Genomic DNA, 24,091 nt, shown 5'->3' on the forward strand with positions numbered 1-24,091 from the left:
ACCCCACTGTACCTTACATAGCTGTGCTACTCTTGAGATGGTGAAATCAGCATCCAGATTCTTTTGTTGATTCTCCTCTCTGAAGAAATAGTAGATTTTGTTTTTGTAACTTTCCTCTTGTTCAATGACAGTCACTTTCACAAATTGGGGTTCTATAAAATTATGAGTGGAGCAGAAAGGGTAAATGTGAATTGGTTGTTTACTCTTTCAAAAAAATACAAGGATGTTGGGACACTGTATAAAGTTAGTAAGTAGAGAACTTAAAACAAATAGGAGAAATATTTTTTCCACTCAAAGCACAATTAAGATCTGGAACTCATTGCCAGAGGATGTGGTAAAGGCAGTTAGCATGGATAGGTTTCAAAAAAAGGTTTGGACAAGTTTTTGAAGGAGAAGTTCATAGATTGTTATTAGCCAGGTAGAGTTGGGGAAAGCTACTACTTATCCCTGCGCTTAGCAGCATGAGATTTCTCTATTATTTGGGATCCTGCCAGGTATTTGTCATCTGGCTTGGCGGTCCCTTGGCCTGACCCAGTATGACAATTGTCATGTTCTTAAGAAACAGGAGACTGGACCAAGGGGGCCAATAAAAAAGGAGAAGGAAGAGAGGAGAGCAGCACGTCTATTGGATTGCTTTGTGCTTCCTCCCCTCCAAGTCGGAGCATCCTCTACTCATAGTAATACTGCTAATACACATGTAATATATCACTTCCAGCTTTCGGAGTACATAGAGGCAGGTTACACACAGTTTCCTAATCACCAATAATTGGTACTCTTTTTGTCTATCTCAAAAGGATAAATGGATAAGTTGATCTTTCCAAGATCTGAACCGAGAAACTCCAGTTTACCAATACAATACTGGAGGACACTGTAGCCACCAATGTTGTTCTCCTGCAACCTTACCATTCACTCTTCATCTATTCTTATTCTTTCCTCAAAATATAGTTTAGTAGGCAGCTCCTTTTCTGACGCCTTCTTATTTTCATACTTTTTCCAATCAGAGAACATGTGACAGCCAATTTACCCCACCCCCAGTACCAAATCCCTTCTCTCTGTTCTCTCATCTCTGGAAAACTGCATGAGAGGCAATGTTGACTCTCACACTCCTCCCCCTCAGAGGACATGTGACAGGCTTTGCCCCTTTCTAGTCCCTTCTCACTTTTCCCTCACCAGTCCTCAGTGGATGATGAAACAAGTCATATCCTCCCTCTAATCCCTTTTATTTTGTTAATTTTGTTAATTATCAATTTATTTTTAAATATTTTATTTACCACCTTCTCCACCCTAAATGAGCTGCCCAAAGTGGTGTAGAACAAAATAAGAAGTATGATACATAAAAGAAAAATTCACTAAATATATAACATAATAAAGCAAAAAACACAAAGCCGTAATTTGATTATTTTTCACCTTGTCCTCATCATGTCGTCACCCACCCTGGTACATTAGCATGCCTCCCATCATTTCACGCACTCACATTATCATCCCTTCCACCTTCTCAACATCCCAACTCTGCACAAATTCACCCCCCCCCCCCCCTCCAACCTTCTTCACCCACTCACGTACTTTCCATCAGGTGGTCATTGGTATACAAGTTTGTGTCTTTGCCAGAAATCCTGTGGAAACGCAGAATCTTCCCATTGTTCCGAAATTTATTGATGGTAGAAAAAGCCTCCCCACCTGGAGAAAGAGGGAGAACCAAGGAACATTGAAACAAAGAAAGAGAGTCAAGAAACAGTAATCCGTCCCTTCTTTCCCCACCAACATCCTTTCCTCGTAAGAACTGACAGCAATCTTGTCTCCTACAACTGGACAAAAGGACCTATGTGATCTCATAAGCCCACATACAACTTTGGATAATTTGTATGCTGGTATCATATCCTGCTAAAACAAAACACGAGACTTACCATACAAGAAGTGCATTCATTCAGACGCCACAGCCTTGGATCTATTTTAACTACAATCAGGAATTAAGGGGTACATTTCCAGCAATGCGCGGAATTGGCACTCTACTGCAAATCCAGCTGATTTTCGAACATAAGATATCCACGTACTTTGTGATGGAAATATCAGCTCGTTATGCAATAAAAAGCACACACATACACTTATTCCAGAAACAAGGGTGGAAAGTGCATGTGCTCGCCTGCCCGGGGACATTGTTTGACATTCCATGCCCACACACAGTTTATTTCCTTGACCAAGTCACAGTGCCAAGCTGCTTCTTGTTGTCCTGCTGCTAGGAGTATGCTCACGGTGAGCATAGGCAAGGGCTCACAGCTGGCTGAAATTCCATTGGGCAGCTTCCTCATAATCCCATTAAGCCTTTAAACATTTACATAAAAGCGAGCCCCTGCAGACTTTACTATTACAGTTCACAAGACTCACCTGAAAATAGGATGAGGAAATTCTGGTCAGGGACAAACGGGGAAAAGCCAGGTCCGTATTGTGTTTTGTTTTTTGTTTGCTGCGTCTGGAGAAGGGAAGAGTAGAATGCTGAAGAACAAGAAAGGAAGTATTTGGGGAGCATTCTGAAGAACAAGAAAATAAGTGGCTTAAAGGACAGTAAAATAAAGAAAGGTTTAGAGGGAATATTAAAGAATAGAATATAAGGGAATAATTCAACTAAAAATAGGCTGCTATGGTAAAAAAAAAGTGAGATTTTATATGACAGTGCAATATGTATTGTAAACTGTATTATTGTTGTGAATGAATGTGGAGTATGAGTGATATGTTATATATGAAAATATGTGATGTTAATGTGTTTTAAAAAAAACGTTTTGTAATAAATGCTATTAATAATATATACAGGTATATATTGTATGATTATTCATGTATGAACAATACCAGTAATTTACCCAAATATTGTAATTTATACTATTTCATTGTTTGTGTCATTTCTGATGGAAAAACCATGCAAAATGAAACAAAATGAAATTATTTCCCTTTTAATTTTAAAATGACAGCACATCCCTAGTATTTTGGGCTAAGTTTTCATGGCTACCAATATTGCTTTGGAAGTTACACGGCATTGCACGCCAGAGTACTAATATTGTGTTTCACTAACCAAAGAAATAAATCTAAATATTTATGTTAATAATATTCCTTATTCTACAGCCTGTCAGGGAACTCAGTAATAAAGTTAAGTAAGAGAATGGAGCAGGGGGAGGAGCTTCTGGTCTACGATGAGGAAACGCCACGTGAGAACATACCAGGTGCCAGCATGTTGGCTGGTAGGCATTGGTCCCACATACTAGCAGCTTCTCATTAAACTTGTCGATCACCATGAGGTGATTCTTACAGTTGACCTGAGAAAGAAAAAAAACAAACATGGAATGAGGAACATAAGAGCTGCCCAATCCCAACGGAACTCACTGTGGGCTCAGGTATAGGAGGTCCTGGCAGTAGTGGGGGAGCTCTAACCGCCCTGGAGGAGATTCCACCATCCTCCTAGGTAAACTGTTCTTAAGTATCTTCACGTTTACAAAGATGTCTAGTCTGAATCACCTCAACTGCAAAGCCAGTCCAGGATTTCATCTCCTGTCCTCAGTGAGCTGGAGGACGGCCCATTAACCCCTTTATAACCTCCTCCCACTTACAGAAACAGAGAAACGAGATGGCAGAAAGAGACCAGATGGCCTGGGTCTGCCCATCCACACTAATTCAGCTTTCTAAGCCTACCATTCCCCCAGAAATCCCCATGGCAAGAGCCGTGCACACACAAACATCATCATATTGTGTACTTCTTACACTATTTATGTCTATCATTTGGCACCTTGTATCGCTTTATATTTATAATTTAATTTAAAGCCGTTGGAGGTGTCTGCAGTTTATTAAAAGTGCCTGTTATTGAACTAACCTACATTGTTTAACTTCGAAGGCAGGTGGGACTACATCTAGGCTCCTGTAAAAATAAAATATATATGTTTTGCTTTAACTACTTGGTGTCATTTGGATCTGTATCTAATAATGAGGTTTTTTTAGGATGGTACCACTCCCCCTGACTTCCTCCTATGCAGTAAGCTAGTCACCGAGATTCTGCTGTGAGATGCATTGATTAAAGTAACCTGTTTATATCGAACATACACCAAATAAATTGTCACACAGCGGTGGCAAGCAGGAGGCCATAGCTGTATGTCTTAGCAATGTAGAGGAAACACACAGATACGGAGCCTACAGCTGTACGTCTTGGCTATGCATAGAATGCATGAAATATCACATGGCTTCTCACTTGTCCTGAAGAAGTAAAACGGGCAAAGGATTGCAACTTACTTGCCCCTTGCAGTTTCCATAATTTTCAGCTTTGAATTCCACCTGGAAGAGAATGGGGATGTCGTATGAGATGAAATTTAAATCGCCATGGGAGAGTGAGATTAAGAGCATCTGGAGGTGATGTACTGTTAACAACTGAAGCATCCATAGACAGGGTTTGTCTTGGGGAGGGAAACCACATTAAGGTCAGTATTGCTTTACTAGTCTTCTCATTTCTTGATACCATGGATGCTATTCTGCAAAATTTCCACCCCGCATGTGTGACCAAGTATCTAGAAATATATGGTCAGAGGCATTTCTTCTCAGGACAGTTCAGGATAAATTCAGTACTGTTCTGCAGAGATTTAAGCCTCCTAGGATGCCACATAGTGGAAGGAGCCCTTGTAGATACTTCACATAGGCCCACAAAGCTCTCAAGCAGCCAAAAAAAAAAAACATTTGCAAAAGTACCTGAATCTTCTAACTAGACATTCAAAGGCTTTCAAAGTAAATGAGTTTATCCATACTCAGGGAGTGGTACATCCAATCACTGGCTTTCTGCTACTCAGCCCCATTCATATATTCCCAAACCTCTCACTCAGATACCCATTCTACAGCCTCACATTCTCCATTCATTCCTTTTTCTTTATCTTTCTCCTTTTCATAATTCAACCTGGGGATTCCCACCCATTCCTGCCTCCATTCCTGTCCATGCCCCTTCTCCCCTTCTGTCTTTCCCCTACTTTTGACACACACCTGTGGTTGCCTTCTCCACTTGCTTTGCCGGCAGATGCTCCTCATCTTGCTGTCCCTCTGCTCTCCCTTCTCTCTCTGCCAAGTGTCCCTGTGCTCACGTTGCATCTTGCTTGCTTTCTCACCACCTGCCAATGTCTCCGCTCCCATATCTGTCCCAGCACTTTTCTCTCTGCCTGTTCTCCTTTTTACCCATCCTGTTCCCCCGTTGTCTTCTCCTACACTCATCCTTCAATGCTCCTCCCAGAAATAATGGAGAGGAGAGAGGTGGGTGGGGGGGTAGGGGGGTGGGGGACTGGTATGTGTTCCCTTCTCTCCCCGGTCCCGTGATGTGAAAGGTTACCTATGAGTTTCCCCTGGAAAGCAAAGTAGTGATGCAGTATTCTGCAATGAGCTATCCAGACGGAGAAGTGGGTGTGGGAATGCACTGGCTAAACACCCCAACCATGACATTCAGTTCCAGCCAACTTGGGGACCATCTAGAAGCACAAATTCCTGCTTTTATGATTGAGCTGATTCAATTCCCTACAGACTAGCACAGTGCTGTTAAAGATATTTTTAATCTGTCCTGATTTGCTGCTTCCTTGCATTTTCTGTGGCCCTGGAATGTGCTGCATACAACTGAATAGTTGTCAGTTGGAGGCATGCGGCCAAAACAATATTTTTTTTAAATTTCATTTGCTATTTTTTCCCCCATTTTGTTTAGTTTTTTTACTGCTTCTCAGTATTGTACCTAGCAACAATGTAATTCAGTAAAGCTCCCTGCCTTTGTGTCTATATTCAAATATATCCACTGCCCTGGGATAGTGAATGCAGGACCTTGCATGCACATTGCTAATAAGGAGGTCAATAATGAAAAACTAAACATTTAAATGGATAGCCTAGAATTAGATGGATAACTTAGGTGAATATCTACCTAAATGGCCTTGAATATTGACCTCAAGAAGGTTACAATTGGTATCGTATAATGGCGACACCTAGTGGCTGGATTTAGAGCCTATGAATGCAGGGTTCCGGAAGGAAGTCCTGAAACACGGCCCCTGGCTGAGCACTGTCGCTGCCGTGACTTTACTAACGTAAGTGGTGAAGGGATATAAAATGAAGTAATGAAGGTTTCATGGCGCCAGATTGGAGCCTTAGTTGCGATCGAGCTGGAAGTCCAAAGGAGCAGGTGGAAACTGCCAGGTGGAAAAAAAAAAAGATCTGAAGTGCAAGTTGATAAAGAAAAGAATATGTGATTATTTCAAGAATGTTGGAAGAGAAATAAGGAATAAAAAAAAGTCTGCCTTTTTAGGGAGAAAGCGAGTCAGGCAGAATGGGAGCAAGAGATAAGAAGCAAATATTTTAAAGGCAAATGAAGAGATAGGTACAGAGGGAGAGAGAGAGAGAGACACAAAGGGTGGGAGAGAGAGGCAGAAAAAAATGAAAGACCTGGAAGGTGAAGCATGGATCTGGGTAAAATAAATATCCTGCTTTTGCTGGGAAAAAAAAATCAGACTTTTTAATCTCTCAGTTTGCAGCCATTGCTGGAAAACTAGGTCTTGGTACAGACCTTCCACAAAGAATCCGACCCTAGCCCGGCCCCTGCTTCCGCTGCCCTGCACCATTGGCATCCCCTTAACGTCCGTGGCAGATGCCTTGCAGGGCGTCTGGAGGGGGAGAAGGGGGTAACCCAGGGGCTGAGGCATCGCAAAGCAGGGGACGGATGAAGGAAGCTGAGGAAAGCAGTTCATTACCACAAGCCCTGCTGAGCTGTTGAAGTCCAAGTGATACAGCTTCTCTTCGGCTCCCACGAGGAGCGTCTCCGCCCCTTGCTCGTGGTAGAAGACGGTGTGGCTCTCCTCTGTAGCGAAGTTGAACCTCTTCCCGCTGCCTGCAAGTAAAGCAGAAGGGAAAATGTCTTTTTCCGCACGGGTAGGGTTAACCCTCCACTAGCACCTCTGCATGTCAACATCTAGCCAGGCTCCACGCAGGGAGTTTTTTGGAAAGGGGCACCACCTCATGCCGCATGATTTTTCATCCGCCAAAGACACTTACAGGATATACCACGGCTCTCTCATAGCTCTGTTAGGTGAGGCCTTAAAATCTGAAACAGCACATCTTCCTGAGACAATAGTGCACAAGGATAAGCACAATTAATTGCTATATTAGAAAGTAAATCTTGTCCAGGTAAATGTTAATGCTAAACTCCCTTCTCCTGCATTGATATGGCACTCTTTGATAATGAACACAATATTATTGGGCAGATTTGCTCAATAACAGAAAAATATTGACATTTCAGGGTGGAATTTCAATATTTGTTTGGATAAAAATCTTCCCTCCCTGTCTGAGGTGGCAGGCACAGGGCACGCATTACTGCGTCGCTGTTCTTTTGAGGGTTACATTATATTAGTGGAACAGTATCTTTTCATTTATAATTAAATAGGCAGAGAGCTGGCTTCGTATGTACACCTGTAGGATGGTTACAAGGCTGGGAGACTTTCTTACAGGACAATCCCTCGGAGCTGTGGGGGCCTGGGAAGACTTCAGAACCAGGGGGGAAGACAGGTCACAAATCAAGGACTGGCCTGGACCCGGCCCCCTGGAAGGAGCCAGCTGGCACAAAAGCTGGGGAGAAAGGCGAACTGAGAAGCAAAACAAGACAGTGCGGGGTCCATCCCAGCACGGGACCTGCGGCATTCGGCCTGTTCACTACCCACTTAAGGCCCAGCCCTTCCTTCACATCCCATCAATTTGTCACGAAGGTGCGCAGTCCTGAGCAAGGAAATAGCAGAACTAGAAGAGATACCGAGAAGGGCAAGAAAAAGGATAAAGGGGATGGAAAAGCTCCTTTTAGGAAGAAATGTTAGAACTTTTTGGCTTGCAGAAGAGACGACAGAAAAAATATCACAGAGGTTTATAAAACCATGAGTAGTGTGGAACAAGGTAATAGGGATCATCATTTACCCTTTCAAATAGCACCAAGACTAGTAGTTTCATTGGATACGCCACAGCCTAACTGGAAGCAGATTTCAAACATATTTAAAGAAAGCATTATTTCAGTCAACACACAATTAAGCTGTGGAATTTGTTGCCAGAGAATGTGGTCAAGGCTAATAGTAAAGAAAGGTTTAAAATAGGTTTGGACAAGTTTCTGGAGGACAGATCCATTAAATTAGAATGAATGAGAAGTATTGTTTTTAACCATGTATGTTTTTATCTGTAAACTGCTTAGACGGTCAACCCCTGACCATTTTGCAGTATATAAAAAAACTTCTAAATAAATAAATAATAATAATTAGCCAGATAGAAACTGGGAATGGATTAGGATCTGCTGTGGTGATCTAGATTTGGCCTCTGCTGGAGACAGGATGCTGGGGTCGGAGAACAGAATGGAAGCATCCCTCAGTGTACTGCAGCCAAGGCCTGTTAGCATAAGTAGGATCAGAACTAATGAATGTTTGTCTCTTAATATTCTGCTTATCCCACTGTGTCTTGCACTAAGACATTGAATCCTTGCTACAGTTGATCATGGGTGGAAAAATAAGGTATGCACAGCACAGAAGACTAGACACAAACATATGTTAAGTAGAAATGCTTGTTGAGACCCAACAGAAGCCAGAGGCATGCACAATGGATCTTGGGAGTAGGAGGATAATATGGGATACAGACTGATAGAGGTACTAGCCCAGCAAAGAGAAAACAAGGCCAAAAGTGACCCAGGTCAGGAATCTGACTCCCCTGTTTTATTCCAAATGCCAGTCTCACAGCTGCTGAATTTTTATTATGGTATCAGAGAGTTGCTGCAACCGATGGGCAAGGATTTCCAGAGAGGAACATTAATGACTGGCCTCCTTGGAAGGACGTGTCATACGCTGGCAAACCTTGGCCAAAACTTCCTGAGTTTTCCACAACAGCAATAATAATAACTCAGTGCTATAAATACTTGCCACAGTATTCCTTCCATCACAACTTCCTGAGCTCACCAATGAAAGCTCCAAATTATCCTTAGGATTTTTGCATCTTTATTGACAGTGCTGCAGTTTGTGTCTAAAGTTGACTCAACTTTCTTGTAACGTTTTCCCACAAGTGCTGTTTTTCCAGTTCCGCGGTTTGCTCACAACTCATACTCAGTCTCCACAACTCTCCTGTGGCTCATTGAAATGTGGTTAAACCCCTACTGCTCCAGCTGGGAAAACAGAACCAATGTGTTCTTTCTGCTCTCGAGTGAGCCATTCAACGGGTCCCACTGGAAACTGTGGTCTGCAGCCTGTAGGAAAGACATTAAATACACTCTTCACAGCTTTGGGCGTGCTTTCATAGGCTGGACTTACAACACATTGAAAAGTTTGAAGGTTTTCAGTTACTGTCTTTGGCATTTCTCTATTATCGCCTTTTTGAAAGTTCAAGACTGTTGCTAATGTCACATTTGTGATATAAAGGGCACTTATTTTTGGCCTTTCAGCCTGTAATGAGAACTTGGTAGGTGTGAACATTAGCTGGAAGTCCACATTTGATATCATATCTGAATCTCACAGTTTGTGCTGGTGCAGTTAAGACTGTGAAATATTGGTTACTCTTCAACAATACTGCTACAACAACCACAAAGCATCTACAGAGAAACAAAGTACCAGCAGCAGTGCCATGAAATCCCAAGGCTTAGACTGCAGGGTACAGCAAACAGTGCAGTGGCATCAAAACTCCAAGACAGAGTGTGGGGTATGACCAACAGCACAGTAGCATTAAAATCCCAAAGATATCAAGTATAAGGTATGGCAAACAGCACAGTGGCATCAAAACCCCCAAGGCGTAGAATGCTGGATATGGAAAACAGTGCATGGCATCAAACTCTTCAAGAGACTGAGTGTAGGTCTGCTAGGTTTGGCAAACAGCACAGTGGCATCAAAACCGCAAGGCATCATACAAGTACCAAAGGGAACCAACAACAGTGGCATAAATACCTCAAAGGTACAGTAAAATGGCAAAATGGCACCAGCAGTGGAGGAGTTCTCCGAGATATCATAAGATGTTCAGGAGTAAGCTGGGCAGTAACAATGTCCATATTCAAAAGCATTTAGGTGGATATATCAGAAGTTGATGGCTAAATGACGATTTGGGCACTTATCCAGCTAAATTTAGCCAGATAATAAGTTAGCAGACTAGAATTTAGCCAGATAATTTAGCGTTATTACTATGGCTATAGGAAGTCGTATAATGTATCCGGCTAGCTTTAAGATAGGTGGCTTTATTCAATGGTGCAGCCACGCTACTGAATATACGGGCTAAGTTAGCAGGATAGTTTATCTGGCTAACTAGCAAAGCTGCATATCAGCATAGCCACAAGGAAGTTGAATATATTGAAAATTTATATAGGGCTAAAAATCTAAGGATTATTAATTTCCCCATGACTCGGCTTCTCTCCCCATGGGAAATGTTTAAAAAATTCTTAAAAGAGAATCTATTATATGAAGATGAGGAGATCCCTAAATTATCTAAGATATATTATTTGCCTAAAAAATCCCCTAGAGTTTCTGGAGGACTAAATCTAGTGGAACCCTAGTCTTCACCAGGTATAATCGATTTTTCCAGAAGAGTCGGTGGACCTGATTCATAATAGAGCAACTCTCTTTATTTCTTGTATAGCTGAGCAGGATAAAGAAAATTTGTTTAAAATGTTTTTCAGATTTAAGGATACATTGCTTTGTGGACATAAATTCCAAGTTTTTCCTGAAGTGGCTAGAGCCACACAAGCAAGAAGAATTTTCAATCTTTAAAAGAACGAGTTTTGGCATTAGGAGCTACATTTTTTTTTTTTTTTTTTAAGTTTCCATGCCTGTGTCTGATTAACTATCAAGGGAAGAAATTTGGCTTTGTAGATCCTATGCACCTAGAAACATTCTTAGCAGATAATAATCAAGCAGTGACATCTGAGACTATGGACTAGAAAAAATAAAAAAACAGTTCCCGGATCCTTAAGTTAGTTGTTTAAGAATTAATTATATAAATTTGTTGTAAGTTCATATATATTTCTTTGATTTCCCCCAATTATGGGATGTGAGACAAAATAATTGCATTTTTGAGTATGTTGTATTTTGTCCTAATGGAAAGGATAATATATTATGATGTACACATATTTTTATTTTTTCATGATAATTTTCATGATGTTAATCATTGATGGAAAATTTAATAAAGTTTAAATTTAAAAAATTTGCAATCTCTGCATAACGTACAATATTTCAGAAGTATATAAGTATTAATATTTAACTTGTATCAATTAAAATGTTACTGCAAATCATTTTTTAATTTTTTTAAGCGGCTCTCTTAAGGCTCCCATGAACCTCTGGGTGGGCTGCCATGTTAGCAAGAGGGCTGATAAGGACAGCACATGCACTGGATTTGATTGGTCCAAATTGTCCATGCTACAAGTGGCAACAGACACTGCAGTGTGGAATCAGATGCCATTCTGGGTGCTGAAGTTTACAAGTTTTAAAACTGATGAGTTTACAGAAATTTTAAAGACAGTGTCATTTTTAATTAACATGGGTTAATATTACTGCAAGCTTGCCATGTGTACTTCTGAAATGCTGTACAGTACATACAGAGCACAATCTTCTTTTAATAAATGGTAAAAACAATATAGCAGCAATTTTTCTCTGAGTCTAGATGTTCAGATTGTCCTGCCACATTGCAGCAGAGCTGGATGTAATAAGGCATGATATAAGGCATGATATAAGGCAGTCTACCTCACTTCCCAGAGTTCTCTGGTTCACAATTGCAAGGTCTGGCTGACCTGACACACCCATATTTAAAAGCAAAGGGTGAGGAGTGACCGACTGAGAGGAGCTAGCAAGGAGATTACAGATCTGTAATCCCAAAGGATAATTAAACAGCTGCGGTGAGGCTCAGACTATGAGACAGTATCCAGGTCACTGTCTGATCTTGAATCTATCCATAGGCAGGCTTTCACCCCAAAATTTGAGAGAGTTCACCACATATGAAAACTGCAGTGCAAAGTAATACACAAAAGGCTTACTTGCCATATCGTAAAGGTTCTTTCAAAATGCACTATAGAACAAAATCAGGAGCACTGGGTGACTGCTTAAGCTGGTAGTGCACCAGAAAATTTGCTTTTGACATGTGACTGAAGAACAAATTAAGCACATGCTAATTATTTAAATAGGATGAATAGTGAGGTTTTTAAGCTCATAACCCCTATGAACCAAAGTGCATTACCTTTCTCGTAGCCATATAGTGGTAAGAAAATTAATGACATCGGGGCAGGGTAGTGGTGGAGAAAAGATTATCGTGCCAGCCCTGCACCAGAAGGTCACTGTGATAATGACTCTGGCAACTCCTTTGACACAAAGTCACTTTAAATTCCGCTTGCTCTCCTACCTTGATGACACAATAAGTCTGCTCCTTCAACATAACAAGGCTGCCCACAGCTCCTGAGAGCCTACCCGGTCCCCTAAGATCTCTGTGATCCCCCATTCTCCTCCATAGGCAGAAGTGGAGGCGCTTACCTCCTGTTGTCTTGTCCCATGTTGTCCAAATCATGCCAGCATCCCATCGCATCACGTTTTATCCATTTGAAGGTCAAAGCATGAAGCAGCTTTGAATCAGCACCATTTTAACAATGATGGGCAAGAAAACGGAAGGTAAAAACTCTCCTTATCCCAGAGGAGAGGGGGAAGCAATTCAGGGAGGCCTGGGCTTCTGGGAGATTTGAGGACAGGCCAAGTGTAGATTGTGATTTTCAGTTTCAGGGGACTGGGCAAAGCAGACTTAGGAAAAGAAGTGGAAATTATAGTGTTGGTACACAACATCCCCCCTCCAGGCCAAAACAGAAACAGGACAGGCCATATGATCTTTTTCTGCTATCTATTATGCCCATCCACCCAACTAATTCAGCTTACAATTCCTGTCACTTCCTCAGAGAGCACCTGTGTTTCTTGAAATCAGATATTGCTTTTGTCTCTACCACCTCCATGGAGAGGCTCTTCCATGCATCTATTACCCTCTCTGTAAAGAAATATTTCCTTACACTCCTGACCTCTTTCACAGTCATCACATGACTCCTTGCTCTACAGCCTCCTTTGTACTGAAAGAGGCTCACCTCCTGTGCATGGAAACCTTGAAGCCTACCCTTTATTGCCTTCTACTCAAACATTTTCTTAACCACTCAATCAATCTAGGGCTTACATCAAGGGTGCTCAATATATAGGTTGCCGAGGCAGAACCATATCAAATGCCTTATTAAAATCTAAGGGGCAGATTTTAAAACATAGGCGCGGGTGTACATTTGTGCGCACAAATGTATGACCGATTTTATAACATGCGTGCGCAGCCGTGCGCATGTTATAAAATCAGGGGTCAGCAGACGCAAGGGGGTGCACACTAGTGCAAATTGCACGCACCGAGCCCTCGGGGAGCCCCGCTCGTTTTCCCTGTTCCCTCCGAGGCCGATCTGAAATTGGAGCCTTTAAAATTTCGGAGGGAACTTTCCTTCCCGACCCGCCCCCCAGCTCTAAAGAAATCCCCCCCGTATCTTTGTTTGGAAGTTACTCCTGCCAGAGGCAGGCGTAACTTGCGCGCGCCAGCCAAGTGCCGGTGCGCGATCCCCCGGCACGGTGGCAAACGGCCGCTGTGCCGGACTCCTCAGCCACGCCTCCTGGACCGCCAGCCACACCCCCGGACCACCCCACCATGCCCCCGGACCATCTGCCCCACCCACATCTCGTCCCCTACCCGCCCATTCAAAAAAGCCCCAGGACATACGCGCGTCCCGGGGTTTTAGGACCGGCGCACTTAGGGCTTTTAAAATCTGCCCCTAAGTATATTACATCTAGTGCTACTCCCTGATCCAACTCTCTGGTTACCCAAAGATTCATCTGATAAGATCTACCTTTGGTAAAACCATGCTGCCTCAGCTCTTGCGATCCATTGGATTCCAGAAACTTCACTATTCTGTTTTAGCAGTGAATTTTTTAAATTTGCTTACCGCAGAGGTCAGTCCAATTGGTCTGTAGTTCCTGGCCTCCTCTTTACTTCCACTATTGTGAATAGGAACCTCATCTGCCTGTGTCCAGTCACCCAGAACTTCTCCTGACTCTAAAGCAGCATTGAAAAAGGTCGCCCAGCAGAGCACCCAGGACATCTCAAGTTCCCTTAATACCCTCGGATGTATCCCATCCAGCCCCATTGCTTTATCTACTTTTAGTTAGCTCCTCACGAACACACTTTTATGAAAATTGATTTGAGGTTTACCTCACTTCCACTCTTGTGTGCTCATTTTATGTGGTCCTGCTTCGGCCCTTGCCACAGTGAACACCGAACAGAAATATTTGATAAGCAGTGTTGCTTTTTCCTCCTCCGCCTCTACATATTCTTCCCCTTCACCTCTGAATCTCACAAAGCCACTTTTGCATGTCCTTCTATTGCTAAAATATCTAAAAGAAAAAAAAAAAGATCTTGTCCTCCTGTTTTATAGTATTTGCTATTTCTTTCTTGCATTTTTGACTACTTTCCTTGTTATTTTTCGCTTTTCCAGATATTGTCGCCTGTCTTCTTCTTGCTGCAATCTCTTGCATTTATCAATGCTAACCTTTTTTTTTTTCCTTCTACTTCTTTAGAAAACCACAGCAGCCTCTTTTTCCTCTTTCCTTTATTTAGTAACTAAACAAAAAGATCAGTGGCTCTTATTATATCTCCTTTCAGTTTTGCCCACTGCTCCCTTCAGATTTTCCCATCCAGCTAACTAGGTACTCCCCCATTTTAACAAAGTTAGTTAGGATTCCCACCTTTGAATGAAACTTCATCTCCTGTACTCTTAATACCGAACCACATATTCCGGTGATCACTGGATCCCACATGATCATCCACTACAACATCAAAAACGGTGCGTAAGCACCAGCTACAGTCTCACCCTCTTCTGGGGGAGTTCCCTTACCAGTTCACAAAATTCTCCCTGCAAAGAATCCAGGATCTCGCTGCTTCTAGAAGACACCACAGCTGGGATATCCCAATCAACATTCGGCAGACCGAAATCCCCTAACAATAGCATCTCTCATTTCATAGTAATTTTGGTAATATCCTCTATTAAATATCTACCTGCTTCTTCTGATGGAGGTCGATATTTCCAGATAACTCACAATGCTTCCTCCTTATTTTGTAAGCTCAGCAAATCTGTTGCTTTATTATTATTATTTTTTATATATATAGTGTCACATCTCCTCCCTTCCCGAATAGGTTGTAGTCTGGTATAACTATATCCCAGTCATAGTTTTCCCCATGTACCATGTCTCTGTGGCAGCTTTTATATTTAACTAACTCTAGGGGAAGTCTAAGGGGGTGACCAGAGTTAGCCGGGTAGGTTATTCACTAACTCATCTCCTTCCCGTTATGCCCATTTCCCTCACTTCACTTACCCAGATTAGTATTTATCCAGTTAAATGGAGACTGCTGACTGCAGCCAAATATTTAAGAGATGCTGCTTAGCCAAATAAGTTGGAACTTATCAGGCTAAGTGGTGCTGAATATCGGCCTCTAGTTTATAATGTATATATTTTTTTTTATAAAGAAAGAATAGGTGGGGAAAGAAGTTCATGAAGCACACATTTTTGTAAATTAACTATTCCTTGGTGTCTGGTGCCTCATGGCCAACACCAGATATCTCTGCTGCAGCTTTGTGTATTTCCTATGAATAGGGCATGTCTCAAACCATTTCCACTTCCTCAATCTAACCAACTATAGCAATCTTCCCCTCTGGCTCTCAAACCGAGCAAATTATCAGCTCCAAAGAACATGCTTGGCTTTCCCTTGATTATCACGCAGCTGTAGGATGACCCATGTATCTAATGTCCTCATAGGCCTGGTCAAGAAGCACAGCCTTTTACCTTGTGTACGCATTGACTTGAAAAGTGGGCATGTGATAAATGCTCAACCTCAGAAACAATTGGTGTATTGGCGCCCGTGTCCACCTGCTCTTCAACTGATTGATCAGCAACAGTTACAATTGTTTTACTGGATTCCATTGTACCACCCCCCTTGACTGCTTACCTTGCGGGACCTGGCGGGAGCCCCCCCCCCACCCTAGGGCAGACTGTCAGTCTTCACATTCTTGGCACCTGGTGCCTCCACTTGGGGAAGAACGTGTTAGTGGGTGGGATTTCCCTCCCTTCACCCCAGGAAAACGAATGGGAGTATGAACAAGGCTGGCAGTTTGTACAAATATATACAGGTTTATTATCCTAGACAAGTATACACATTTCTAAATGACCATGTACATTGCTACTAGGATGTCAAACAGCACACTTATCTACTCGTGGTTAGTAATCTCAGTCTATACAACTATATACATTTCTACAAAGTAGCAAGAACATTTAATAATTTGGCAATTTGGGGCTGTTGGCCCCCATAGTATATTCCCTATGGAATAGAAGGGATCTCTTGCATTCCCACTTACTCAGCTATTATTATTATCCTCCCCCTTTTATCCCAAGTCTCACCCATGTGAAAAGATGCAGCTAGGCTGGTGGTGACCTGGGGGGGGGGGGGGGTTCGTTGTATCAAAACCATCTCCTTCCATTTTGCTGAGAGCCCAGGCTCTCCCTCCTGGTCTGTCGCTGGGGTTCACATCCTCCTGGGGGACCTGACTCTGCTTCCCGGGCTGCCACGCCCTCCTGAGGGACCCAACTCCACCTCTCACTCTGCCGCTGGGGTCCACGCTCTCCTGGGGGACCATACTGTCTCCTGGACTGCTGCTGGGGTCCCCGCCCTCTTGGAGGACCTGAATCCACCTCCCAGTCTGCTGCTGGGGTCCATGCCATCCTGGGGGACCTGACTCCACCTTTCAGCTTCTTTTCCCTCCCACCTCCCGCCTTTCAGCTTCTTTTCCCTCCCACTGTTTTCGCTGGTAAAAACAAAGTTATAAAGGGAGGATTTGGGAGTTGGATATGATGTAAGTGCAGCAATGAGATCATAGTAAGACTCACTGCTAGGGCAGGCAGGTGTTAAGAGGCTTTTCACTGAGCCAGGACTCGGATAGCTTCCAAAAACACTGCAAGACATTCTTTAGCAGGTCTATCACTGCGAATGAAGAATTGCGCATACCTCTCTTCGGAGCTGTCAAGATGCTTTCATTACGCATCAAATTCCTGAAATTTTCCAGTCAAATTCCTCAGTTTCTGCATTGATAAAAGCATATGACACTTCTCAAGTCTCACTGCCACCATGAAGTTTCTCTTTCAAGGTCCGCTAGAAGGCCCTCTGGTAAAACAAACCTGTGGAGTTTGTGACTAGGCAGGTAGTTTTGTCCTCTAAATAAACCAGAGGTTCCCAGCCATATCCTGAAGGCACATCTAACTGGTCGGGTTTTCAGGATAGTCAATGCATGCAAATCTCTCTCATGCATGTTCATCAAGGCTGTCCAGTGCCTCCAGGACAGGGTTGGGATGTATTGAAACAAAATAAGATTACATCTCCTGTCCCCTGAAAAGAGACCTAATTTCTAAACCAGCCCTGCTCTTATGTCCACAGAAAAGGCTGAGAGGGGCCCAGGAAGCATGAAACTTGAATATTTTTATCCTTAAAATTTTGATACCAAATTTCCATTTCAGTGTTTCTTTACAAAACAAACACACAGAGCAATCATCCCTATGGCAAAGGCAGACTGTAATGACAACGCCCCGAGTTTATTCCAACAGCTCACTCAGCAACAAAAACAGACAAAATGCAGAACAGCACAAAACTCGCTTGCTCCGATGTTCTGCCGACCTAAATTAAGCAGAACAGCAGGTCAGCAGCCCAATTTCATCTGAACACAGCAAGAAAAAACAAACAGGCGGGCAGTATGCCTAAACCACAGGCTCTCTCAGGAGCCACACGTCCGGATCATCTCCTGAATCGCCCCCTTGAACTTTTATTCATAACTATCCAGGGGTTTTTCTCCTATTTTTATAACCCCCTACCTGCCGCCACCTTGTCCAGTCACTGCAGTGATTGTCCTCAGCCAGGGGCCCCCAAAATAGAGCGCCCTCAAAACCCAGTACACGTGAACCCTGAGTCCGACCAGTAGGTCCTTCTCACCAAAGGTGCAATGGCTGAGACTCCCTCCCCCAGATCCTTCCACACAACAGCACACAAAGCACTACTGCTCAGGCACCAGGTCAGCTGTATAACTGGGGTTTAAAGGGTCTCCATGCAAACCTGAGGCCTCCAGGCTGTGAGCATATTACCCGCTGTGAGACATCCACCTCATGACTGCTTGTTTGCTTTCTTGTCCTGTGTCACCTCCTGTATTTTCCCTGCTTTTCTTACATGCTAGAGAAGCAGCCAACTGATGTGGATCCAAGAGGAGGAGACAATGCCGGAGGAGCTAATTAAAATACTGTGATTTGGCTGCCTGTGACAAGTCCCTGTGAGCCGTGCTCGGCACTCTCTCTCCCTCCCCCGGGGGGGCTCTGAGTATGCCCTCTGTAATCCCCAGCAGAGTTATAAAATGTGAAGAAAGGGCTGAGCAAGAATCTACACACTCACACTCACATGCAAATCACATGTATTGTCCAAAGTCAATAATAAGGTCAGGGTCATTTGAATTATTCTGAAGAAATGACTATGAGAATTGAAAAACAATGACATTTGCTACCACACACTATGCAAAAATGTCATCAGAAAGAAACAGGAAGTGATGTAAAGCCAGCCATTATGCAAAGAAATTGGAAAGCTTTGAGTGTTGGGGTAGGCAGGGAATCTCATGCATTTATCATAGCTAAAGGGAGGTGCACCTGCTGACTGGCAGCCATGCATTCATGCAAAACAAGCTTGAGACCATCAAAACCGTGCTGCCAGCATCCTCAACCCCAAGGCGCAGGAGCCTGACCCTAGCACTACAGCCTGCTGCCAATGCTGAGTTCTAGGGAATTAGACTGCTGCTTTTTAGGGTGATATGGATAGCCTTCTAAAACTTGCAACCAGCCCGCTATCGGCGTGACTTTACTCTTGCCGCGGTCACAGCCTAACCACCAGATTCCTGTTGTGACATTCTGACAAAAAAAGTCTAAGGTCAGCTATTGCAAGTCATTTCTATCCACACTGCCTGCTCACTTTGCCTTCCCTTCCTCGCAATGACCCAACACTGCCTTCTGCAAGGCCTTCCTGTCCTGGAACTACAGCGTTTGTGTAATTCAGAAACTCTACTGCAGAGGATGAGGAGGCCTGAAGGCCCCCCCCTCACCGCAATAAGCAAAGGTCATGACTTTCCTCCCCGAGGACCGTTTGTATCCTGAATGGGCTTCTATCTTTTCTTGAGTCACTTAATTTTCTTAAAAACAGAAAACATGTGGGCAGCAGAATGGGAGGATTGGGAGACACACCTGCTGCTTGAAAAAAAAAAAGGAGGGAGGGGATTTAGAGATTTAGATTTGGCTGTGTTCAAATCCAGTTCAAAATCTCAGCTTTTTTAAAACTGGTTTTAAATCCCAAGTGCTTCTCTGTAAGGCACTTTTTACAGCTTCTTGTTTGTCACCCGTTTGTCTTGATTAGTCTGTAAGCTCTCAGGGGCAGGGTCCATCTCCTGTGTCTAATAGCAATGATAAATCATAGCACTTAGTAATTGTGGGGCTTTCTGGATCGTCCCCGAGGAGAGCGTGACCCTGTACCTGCCATCAGGTCTCTCTTTTCTCTATGCCACAGCCATCAGGTCTCTCTTTTCTCTATGCCACCGGCTCCTTCTCTTTTGTACCCCTTCCCAAAAAAAAAAAAAAAGGACCTGTTTCTTTTATTTTCTCTTTCATTGAGTTTTTCCAGCTTCCATGCGTTTCCGGTAAAAAATTCAAGCATTCCCTTCTCCGGAGCTCCAAATCTTCCTCCCTCGGAGTTTTCCCCGAGTGTGAGAGAACCTCCTAACTCAGTTAGTGAGGAAGGCACCTCTGTCTGCATCCCCTCTCCCACAAGGTACGCACCTGCCTGCATAACTTACCCTACAGTTCACCTTTTTAAGATCACAATTGTGCTGAGAGAGGGGGGGGGTGAGGGGAGAGAATGATGGTAGGAGGAACCACAGCAACATCTGGATAAAGCAGCCTTGCTTAATAACCAGCACAGCACAGATCATCTTCCTCATTTTCGGCAGGTGTTCTCTTTTTTTATTTTTAAACTCCTTATCAAGCCAATTTTCCCTTTGATGTTTATCTGTGGTTTGCTGTGCTTCCACAGCCTGTTAAAGGTGTTCCTTTCGGGAACCTTCACCGTGCACCTGCTTCTCCTTACGCTCACGGCGTGCGCTTCGCACCGCGCCACGAGACACTTTGGGACTTTTCTGAATTGCCCTGGCTCCGGGAGTCTCCAGCGCTTCAGGAAGTGAGACACTGCATTTACTGACAGGAACCTCACACTTCTCTTTGTGCGTAAGCCTTATTGTATCCTAGCCAGGCCTTTGGACTGGAAATTGTCAGGCTTCAGCAAACAGACCTGGACGCAAGGTCCAGTCCAAGTCCAGCTGGACTGCTCAGTAATTACCCCGTTTCATCCACCGCAATTTGCCCTCAGCTTTTAACACCACAATTGTTTCTGCTGTTACAGTGCCTTTAATCCAAGTCGACACTTCTGATGCTTTCTAATTTTAGTAATCCTCTTCATTATCTAGGTTCAGTTTAGCTGGCAGACCAAGCCAGAGGAGGTAGCGTCACTAGCCCAAAGTCACGATTCAAAGACCCAGGCTCATAATTCTTAAAATTAAGTTCTAATCAATAGATCCATATCTATGCCTGGAAGGATCCTTGGTGAGACCACACTGGGAATACTGTGCGCAATCCTGGAGACCGCACTTTCAAAAGGATAAGAACAGGACAGAGTCGGTCCAGAGGGTGTCCACTAAAATAGGCAGTGGTTTTCATTCTAAAGCATAAGGGGATAGACAAAGATCTAAATATGCACACCCTGGAGGAAAGGGGAGAATGATAGGGGCATTCAAATGTCTCCTTGAAAAAGAGGTGAGCCTTTTTCAATGGAAAGGAGGCCATAGGATGAAGTTGAAAGGGGGTAGACGACTCAGGAGTAATCTTAGGCAACATTTCTTTACAGAGAGAGTAGTGGATGCCTGGAACATCCTCCCAGTGGAGGTGATAGAGACAAAAATAATAGCTGAATTCAAGAAAGCATGGGATAAATACTGGGGATATCTAAGGAAATGATGGGAATTATAATGCTAAATTAATTGGGCAGATGGGTAAGACTGGATGGCCCATACGGTCTTTTTCTGCCGTCATGTTTCTGTGTTTTAAAACTGCAAATGCCTCAAGGCATACATTTTTGGTGGCTGCCAGTGGCATAAGTTAAAATTAAGGACTCCCAAGCAACAGTTTCCAAAAGGCTCCCCAAAGCAGCAGCAGCACCACCCCAGAAGATCCGGGAGCGGCTGCAGGTGGCCCCCTGTCTTCCTTGGGGGCTGTTTGGGTGGAATTTATACCACTGTTGGAGACATCCAGTTTTGATCTTGTTGAAACCCAGTGGGCACCTCTGTCTCCCTCCGCACATAATGGCGGGCACCAGGCTGGGTCTGTGTTTATCCAGCCACATGATTGCCGAAGCACAGCATGATGGGAATGATCCTATCATGTGATATTGCTCATGTTGTTTGTTTATGAAAATAAAGGGGAAACCAGTAGAGCGGAACTGTCCTGTCTGACCATGACTAGTTCTGTGCCTGTCTAATCCAAACTTCCTACAGTATAAAGAAAGGCTAAGAAAACAGTATTCAGTAAAGAACACCAGCGAAACCTATGCAGTGACAACAGATGAGATGATAAATCTCAGCCGGGGAACTCGTCAGTAATGCATCAGTTTTGATGACCTGCTTCTTAACTGAGCTTTAACGTAATATTTATGGAGATGTGTGTCCGATATTGGTACTTATCATCCAAGTTTGTACAATATACACTTCCGAAGGATTGCGTAAAGTTGTACAATGATTGTTGTATACACGCGTGACACATTTATAACTATCATGTGAATAGAATCACCGAGCATATAGTTTCAATTCTTTAACATTTTAACGTATTGTAAATTTTCTATTTTGGGTGGGTGTGACCCCTCCCCCCCTAATACAATTATAGTGAACTCCACCGACACATCAGCAGCTTGCATTCACACCCATCGTGAGAACAATTTTCAAAGAGATTTAGCTGAGTAAGTCAATATTTACCTGGCTAGATTTTCTTGACAGAAAATTACCCGGCCCCACAGCAGTGAGAAGCTCACACAAGCTGTCGGAATGGGTATTCCTGGGGCATGGCTAGCTCAAGGGATTAGACAATGCACATACATTTGGACCTTCAAACGTTTGCATGCTCTTCTGCTCGGCTTCCCTTTGAAAATGAACTACTCAGTTTATGGGTACCGAAGTACCCACAGGTTTTGCAGCTCTGCAGACTATTTAAAGTCGCCCCCTACGCTATCACATGCCATAAGCTTAATGAAGCCTACCAGTCCCATAATTCAGCCTAGAATTTAGCCATGCCCCATAAAAACGATACTGTTCCCCACTATCCTCCCCCAGTTTACTGAATACCCTGGATCAACATGAAGTTCTTTCTGCATCAGTGCACTATTAACCCATTCTGGTAGAGTGGGCTCATGTCACAATCCACCATTGAGGCTGCATGATCCGCAGGCCATTGTTTGTATAGGATTCTGTGTCTGCCCTTAGACTGTGCTATTAGAAGTTTAGAAAGGTCAGTGATCTCTGGATAGTTCTCATGTTAAGGTTTATTCCACTTGATGAATCACTATATCTTACCTCTTGTAATTCAAAGCGATGAAGGATGACATTTATAATCGTTAACAGAGATTAAAAGCTAACATGTTGAAGCACAACACAAAAGTAAAATACATTAAAACACACAATATAATTTTAAAAAAAGACATTTAAAGCAAAAGATATATATGTGTGGTTATTAGATGTCCCAGGACCATAAATTTTAGCTATTCCCCAAATTGTATGGGATCCTTTCGCTAAATAATGCATATAAATCAACCTTGGGCAAACCATGGTTCCAGAGTTGTCCCAGAGATGTTCGCAAAGGCCTAAAATGGAGTCATCATGCAAAATATATTTATATTGTAATGTACCAGCACTGATCCTTCTTGTCCTAAAGAGAACATAGAATATGATTAGAAATACACATCCTAAAGTCCATCTAATCTGCCCAGTTTATTTCTTGGTGCATGTCATAGGCCCTCGTTGGTCTCTGGCTTTCTCGTCACACCTTTGTAACTAGGGATCCTCTGTGCTTATCCCTACTTCCTTGAATTCCATTGTCTTGCTGCCTCCTGCAAAGCCATTCCATGCATCCAACAACTTTTCTATGAAAAAAAATGTCTGTTACATCTGATTCTCTCTGAATGGAGCCTCCTACCATGACCTCTCATCTAGAACTTCCTTTCTTCTGGAAGAGTCTTCTCTTGTGCATTATTTGTAGCTCTGAAAGAGTTTAATGTCTCTATCATAAACCCCCCTGTATCTTCTCTCCTGTAGGGAATACAAATTAGGTCCAAGTCTCAACTGCATAGGGCTTTGGGTGCAGACCCTGCAACATCCTTACTTTGACTATATTATTAAGGAGATACATCCCTCCAGAACTAAACACAATACTCCAAGTGAGGTCTTACCAATGACCTGGATGGTAGCATTGTCTGCTAGTCATGACTCTCCCTGTGCACTCTAGTAGTTCCCTGGCTCTGGCCATCACTTTGTTGCACTGTTTTACTATAGAGATCATCAGACGAGATCACCTTGAGGTCTCTTTCATGCCTGGTGGTCAACAGTATTTCACACACCTTCTCCCTACACACTATGCAGCATTTCCTTGGATTTCTGCAGCACAAATACATCACTCTGCACTTTTTTACATTGAAAATTTAGCTGCCAAGCACTAAAGGCAAACTTTCCTAATTTTGCTGCAGAATCATTCACGAAGATTGAATGGAACCAGCCACAGGTTCAAAAACACCAGTTGATGGAAAAATTGTAGTTTTGTCAACTCCAGCAGCGTGTCGTGCTTTATACCAAATCTGTCAGGCAGAACGAAGCCGCCAATGTCCCCCGATACCTCAGGAG

At 43.2% G+C, this 24,091-nt stretch overlaps 1 protein-coding gene across 2 annotated transcripts in view; it reads right to left on the reverse strand.

The window, feature by feature from the left end:
* SEMA7A (semaphorin 7A (John Milton Hagen blood group)) overlaps positions 1-24,091 on the reverse strand; it is a 70,418-nt gene that overhangs the window by 33,100 nt on the left and 13,227 nt on the right. The window contains exons 1-7 of one of the 2 annotated variants that reach the window (XM_029575329.1): positions 17,089-17,140; positions 6,735-6,871; positions 4,267-4,308; positions 3,207-3,302; positions 2,383-2,467; positions 1,564-1,677; positions 13-152 (exon numbers count right to left, since the gene is read on the reverse strand). In XM_029575329.1, coding sequence (XP_029431189.1) covers positions 13-152; positions 1,564-1,677; positions 2,383-2,467; positions 3,207-3,302; positions 4,267-4,308; positions 6,735-6,871; positions 17,089-17,125 — 651 coding nt within the window. In that variant the 5' untranslated portion in view covers positions 17,126-17,140. Of the gene's footprint in view, positions 1-12; positions 153-1,563; positions 1,678-2,382; positions 2,468-3,206; positions 3,303-4,266; positions 4,309-6,734; positions 6,872-17,088; positions 17,141-24,091 lie in introns of those variants that run through there. The other variant, XM_029575328.1, reaches the window with a different exon arrangement.

Source organism: Rhinatrema bivittatum, chromosome 13 (assembly GCF_901001135.1).
Source record: "Rhinatrema bivittatum chromosome 13, aRhiBiv1.1, whole genome shotgun sequence".
NCBI lineage: Eukaryota > Metazoa > Chordata > Amphibia > Gymnophiona > Rhinatrematidae > Rhinatrema > Rhinatrema bivittatum.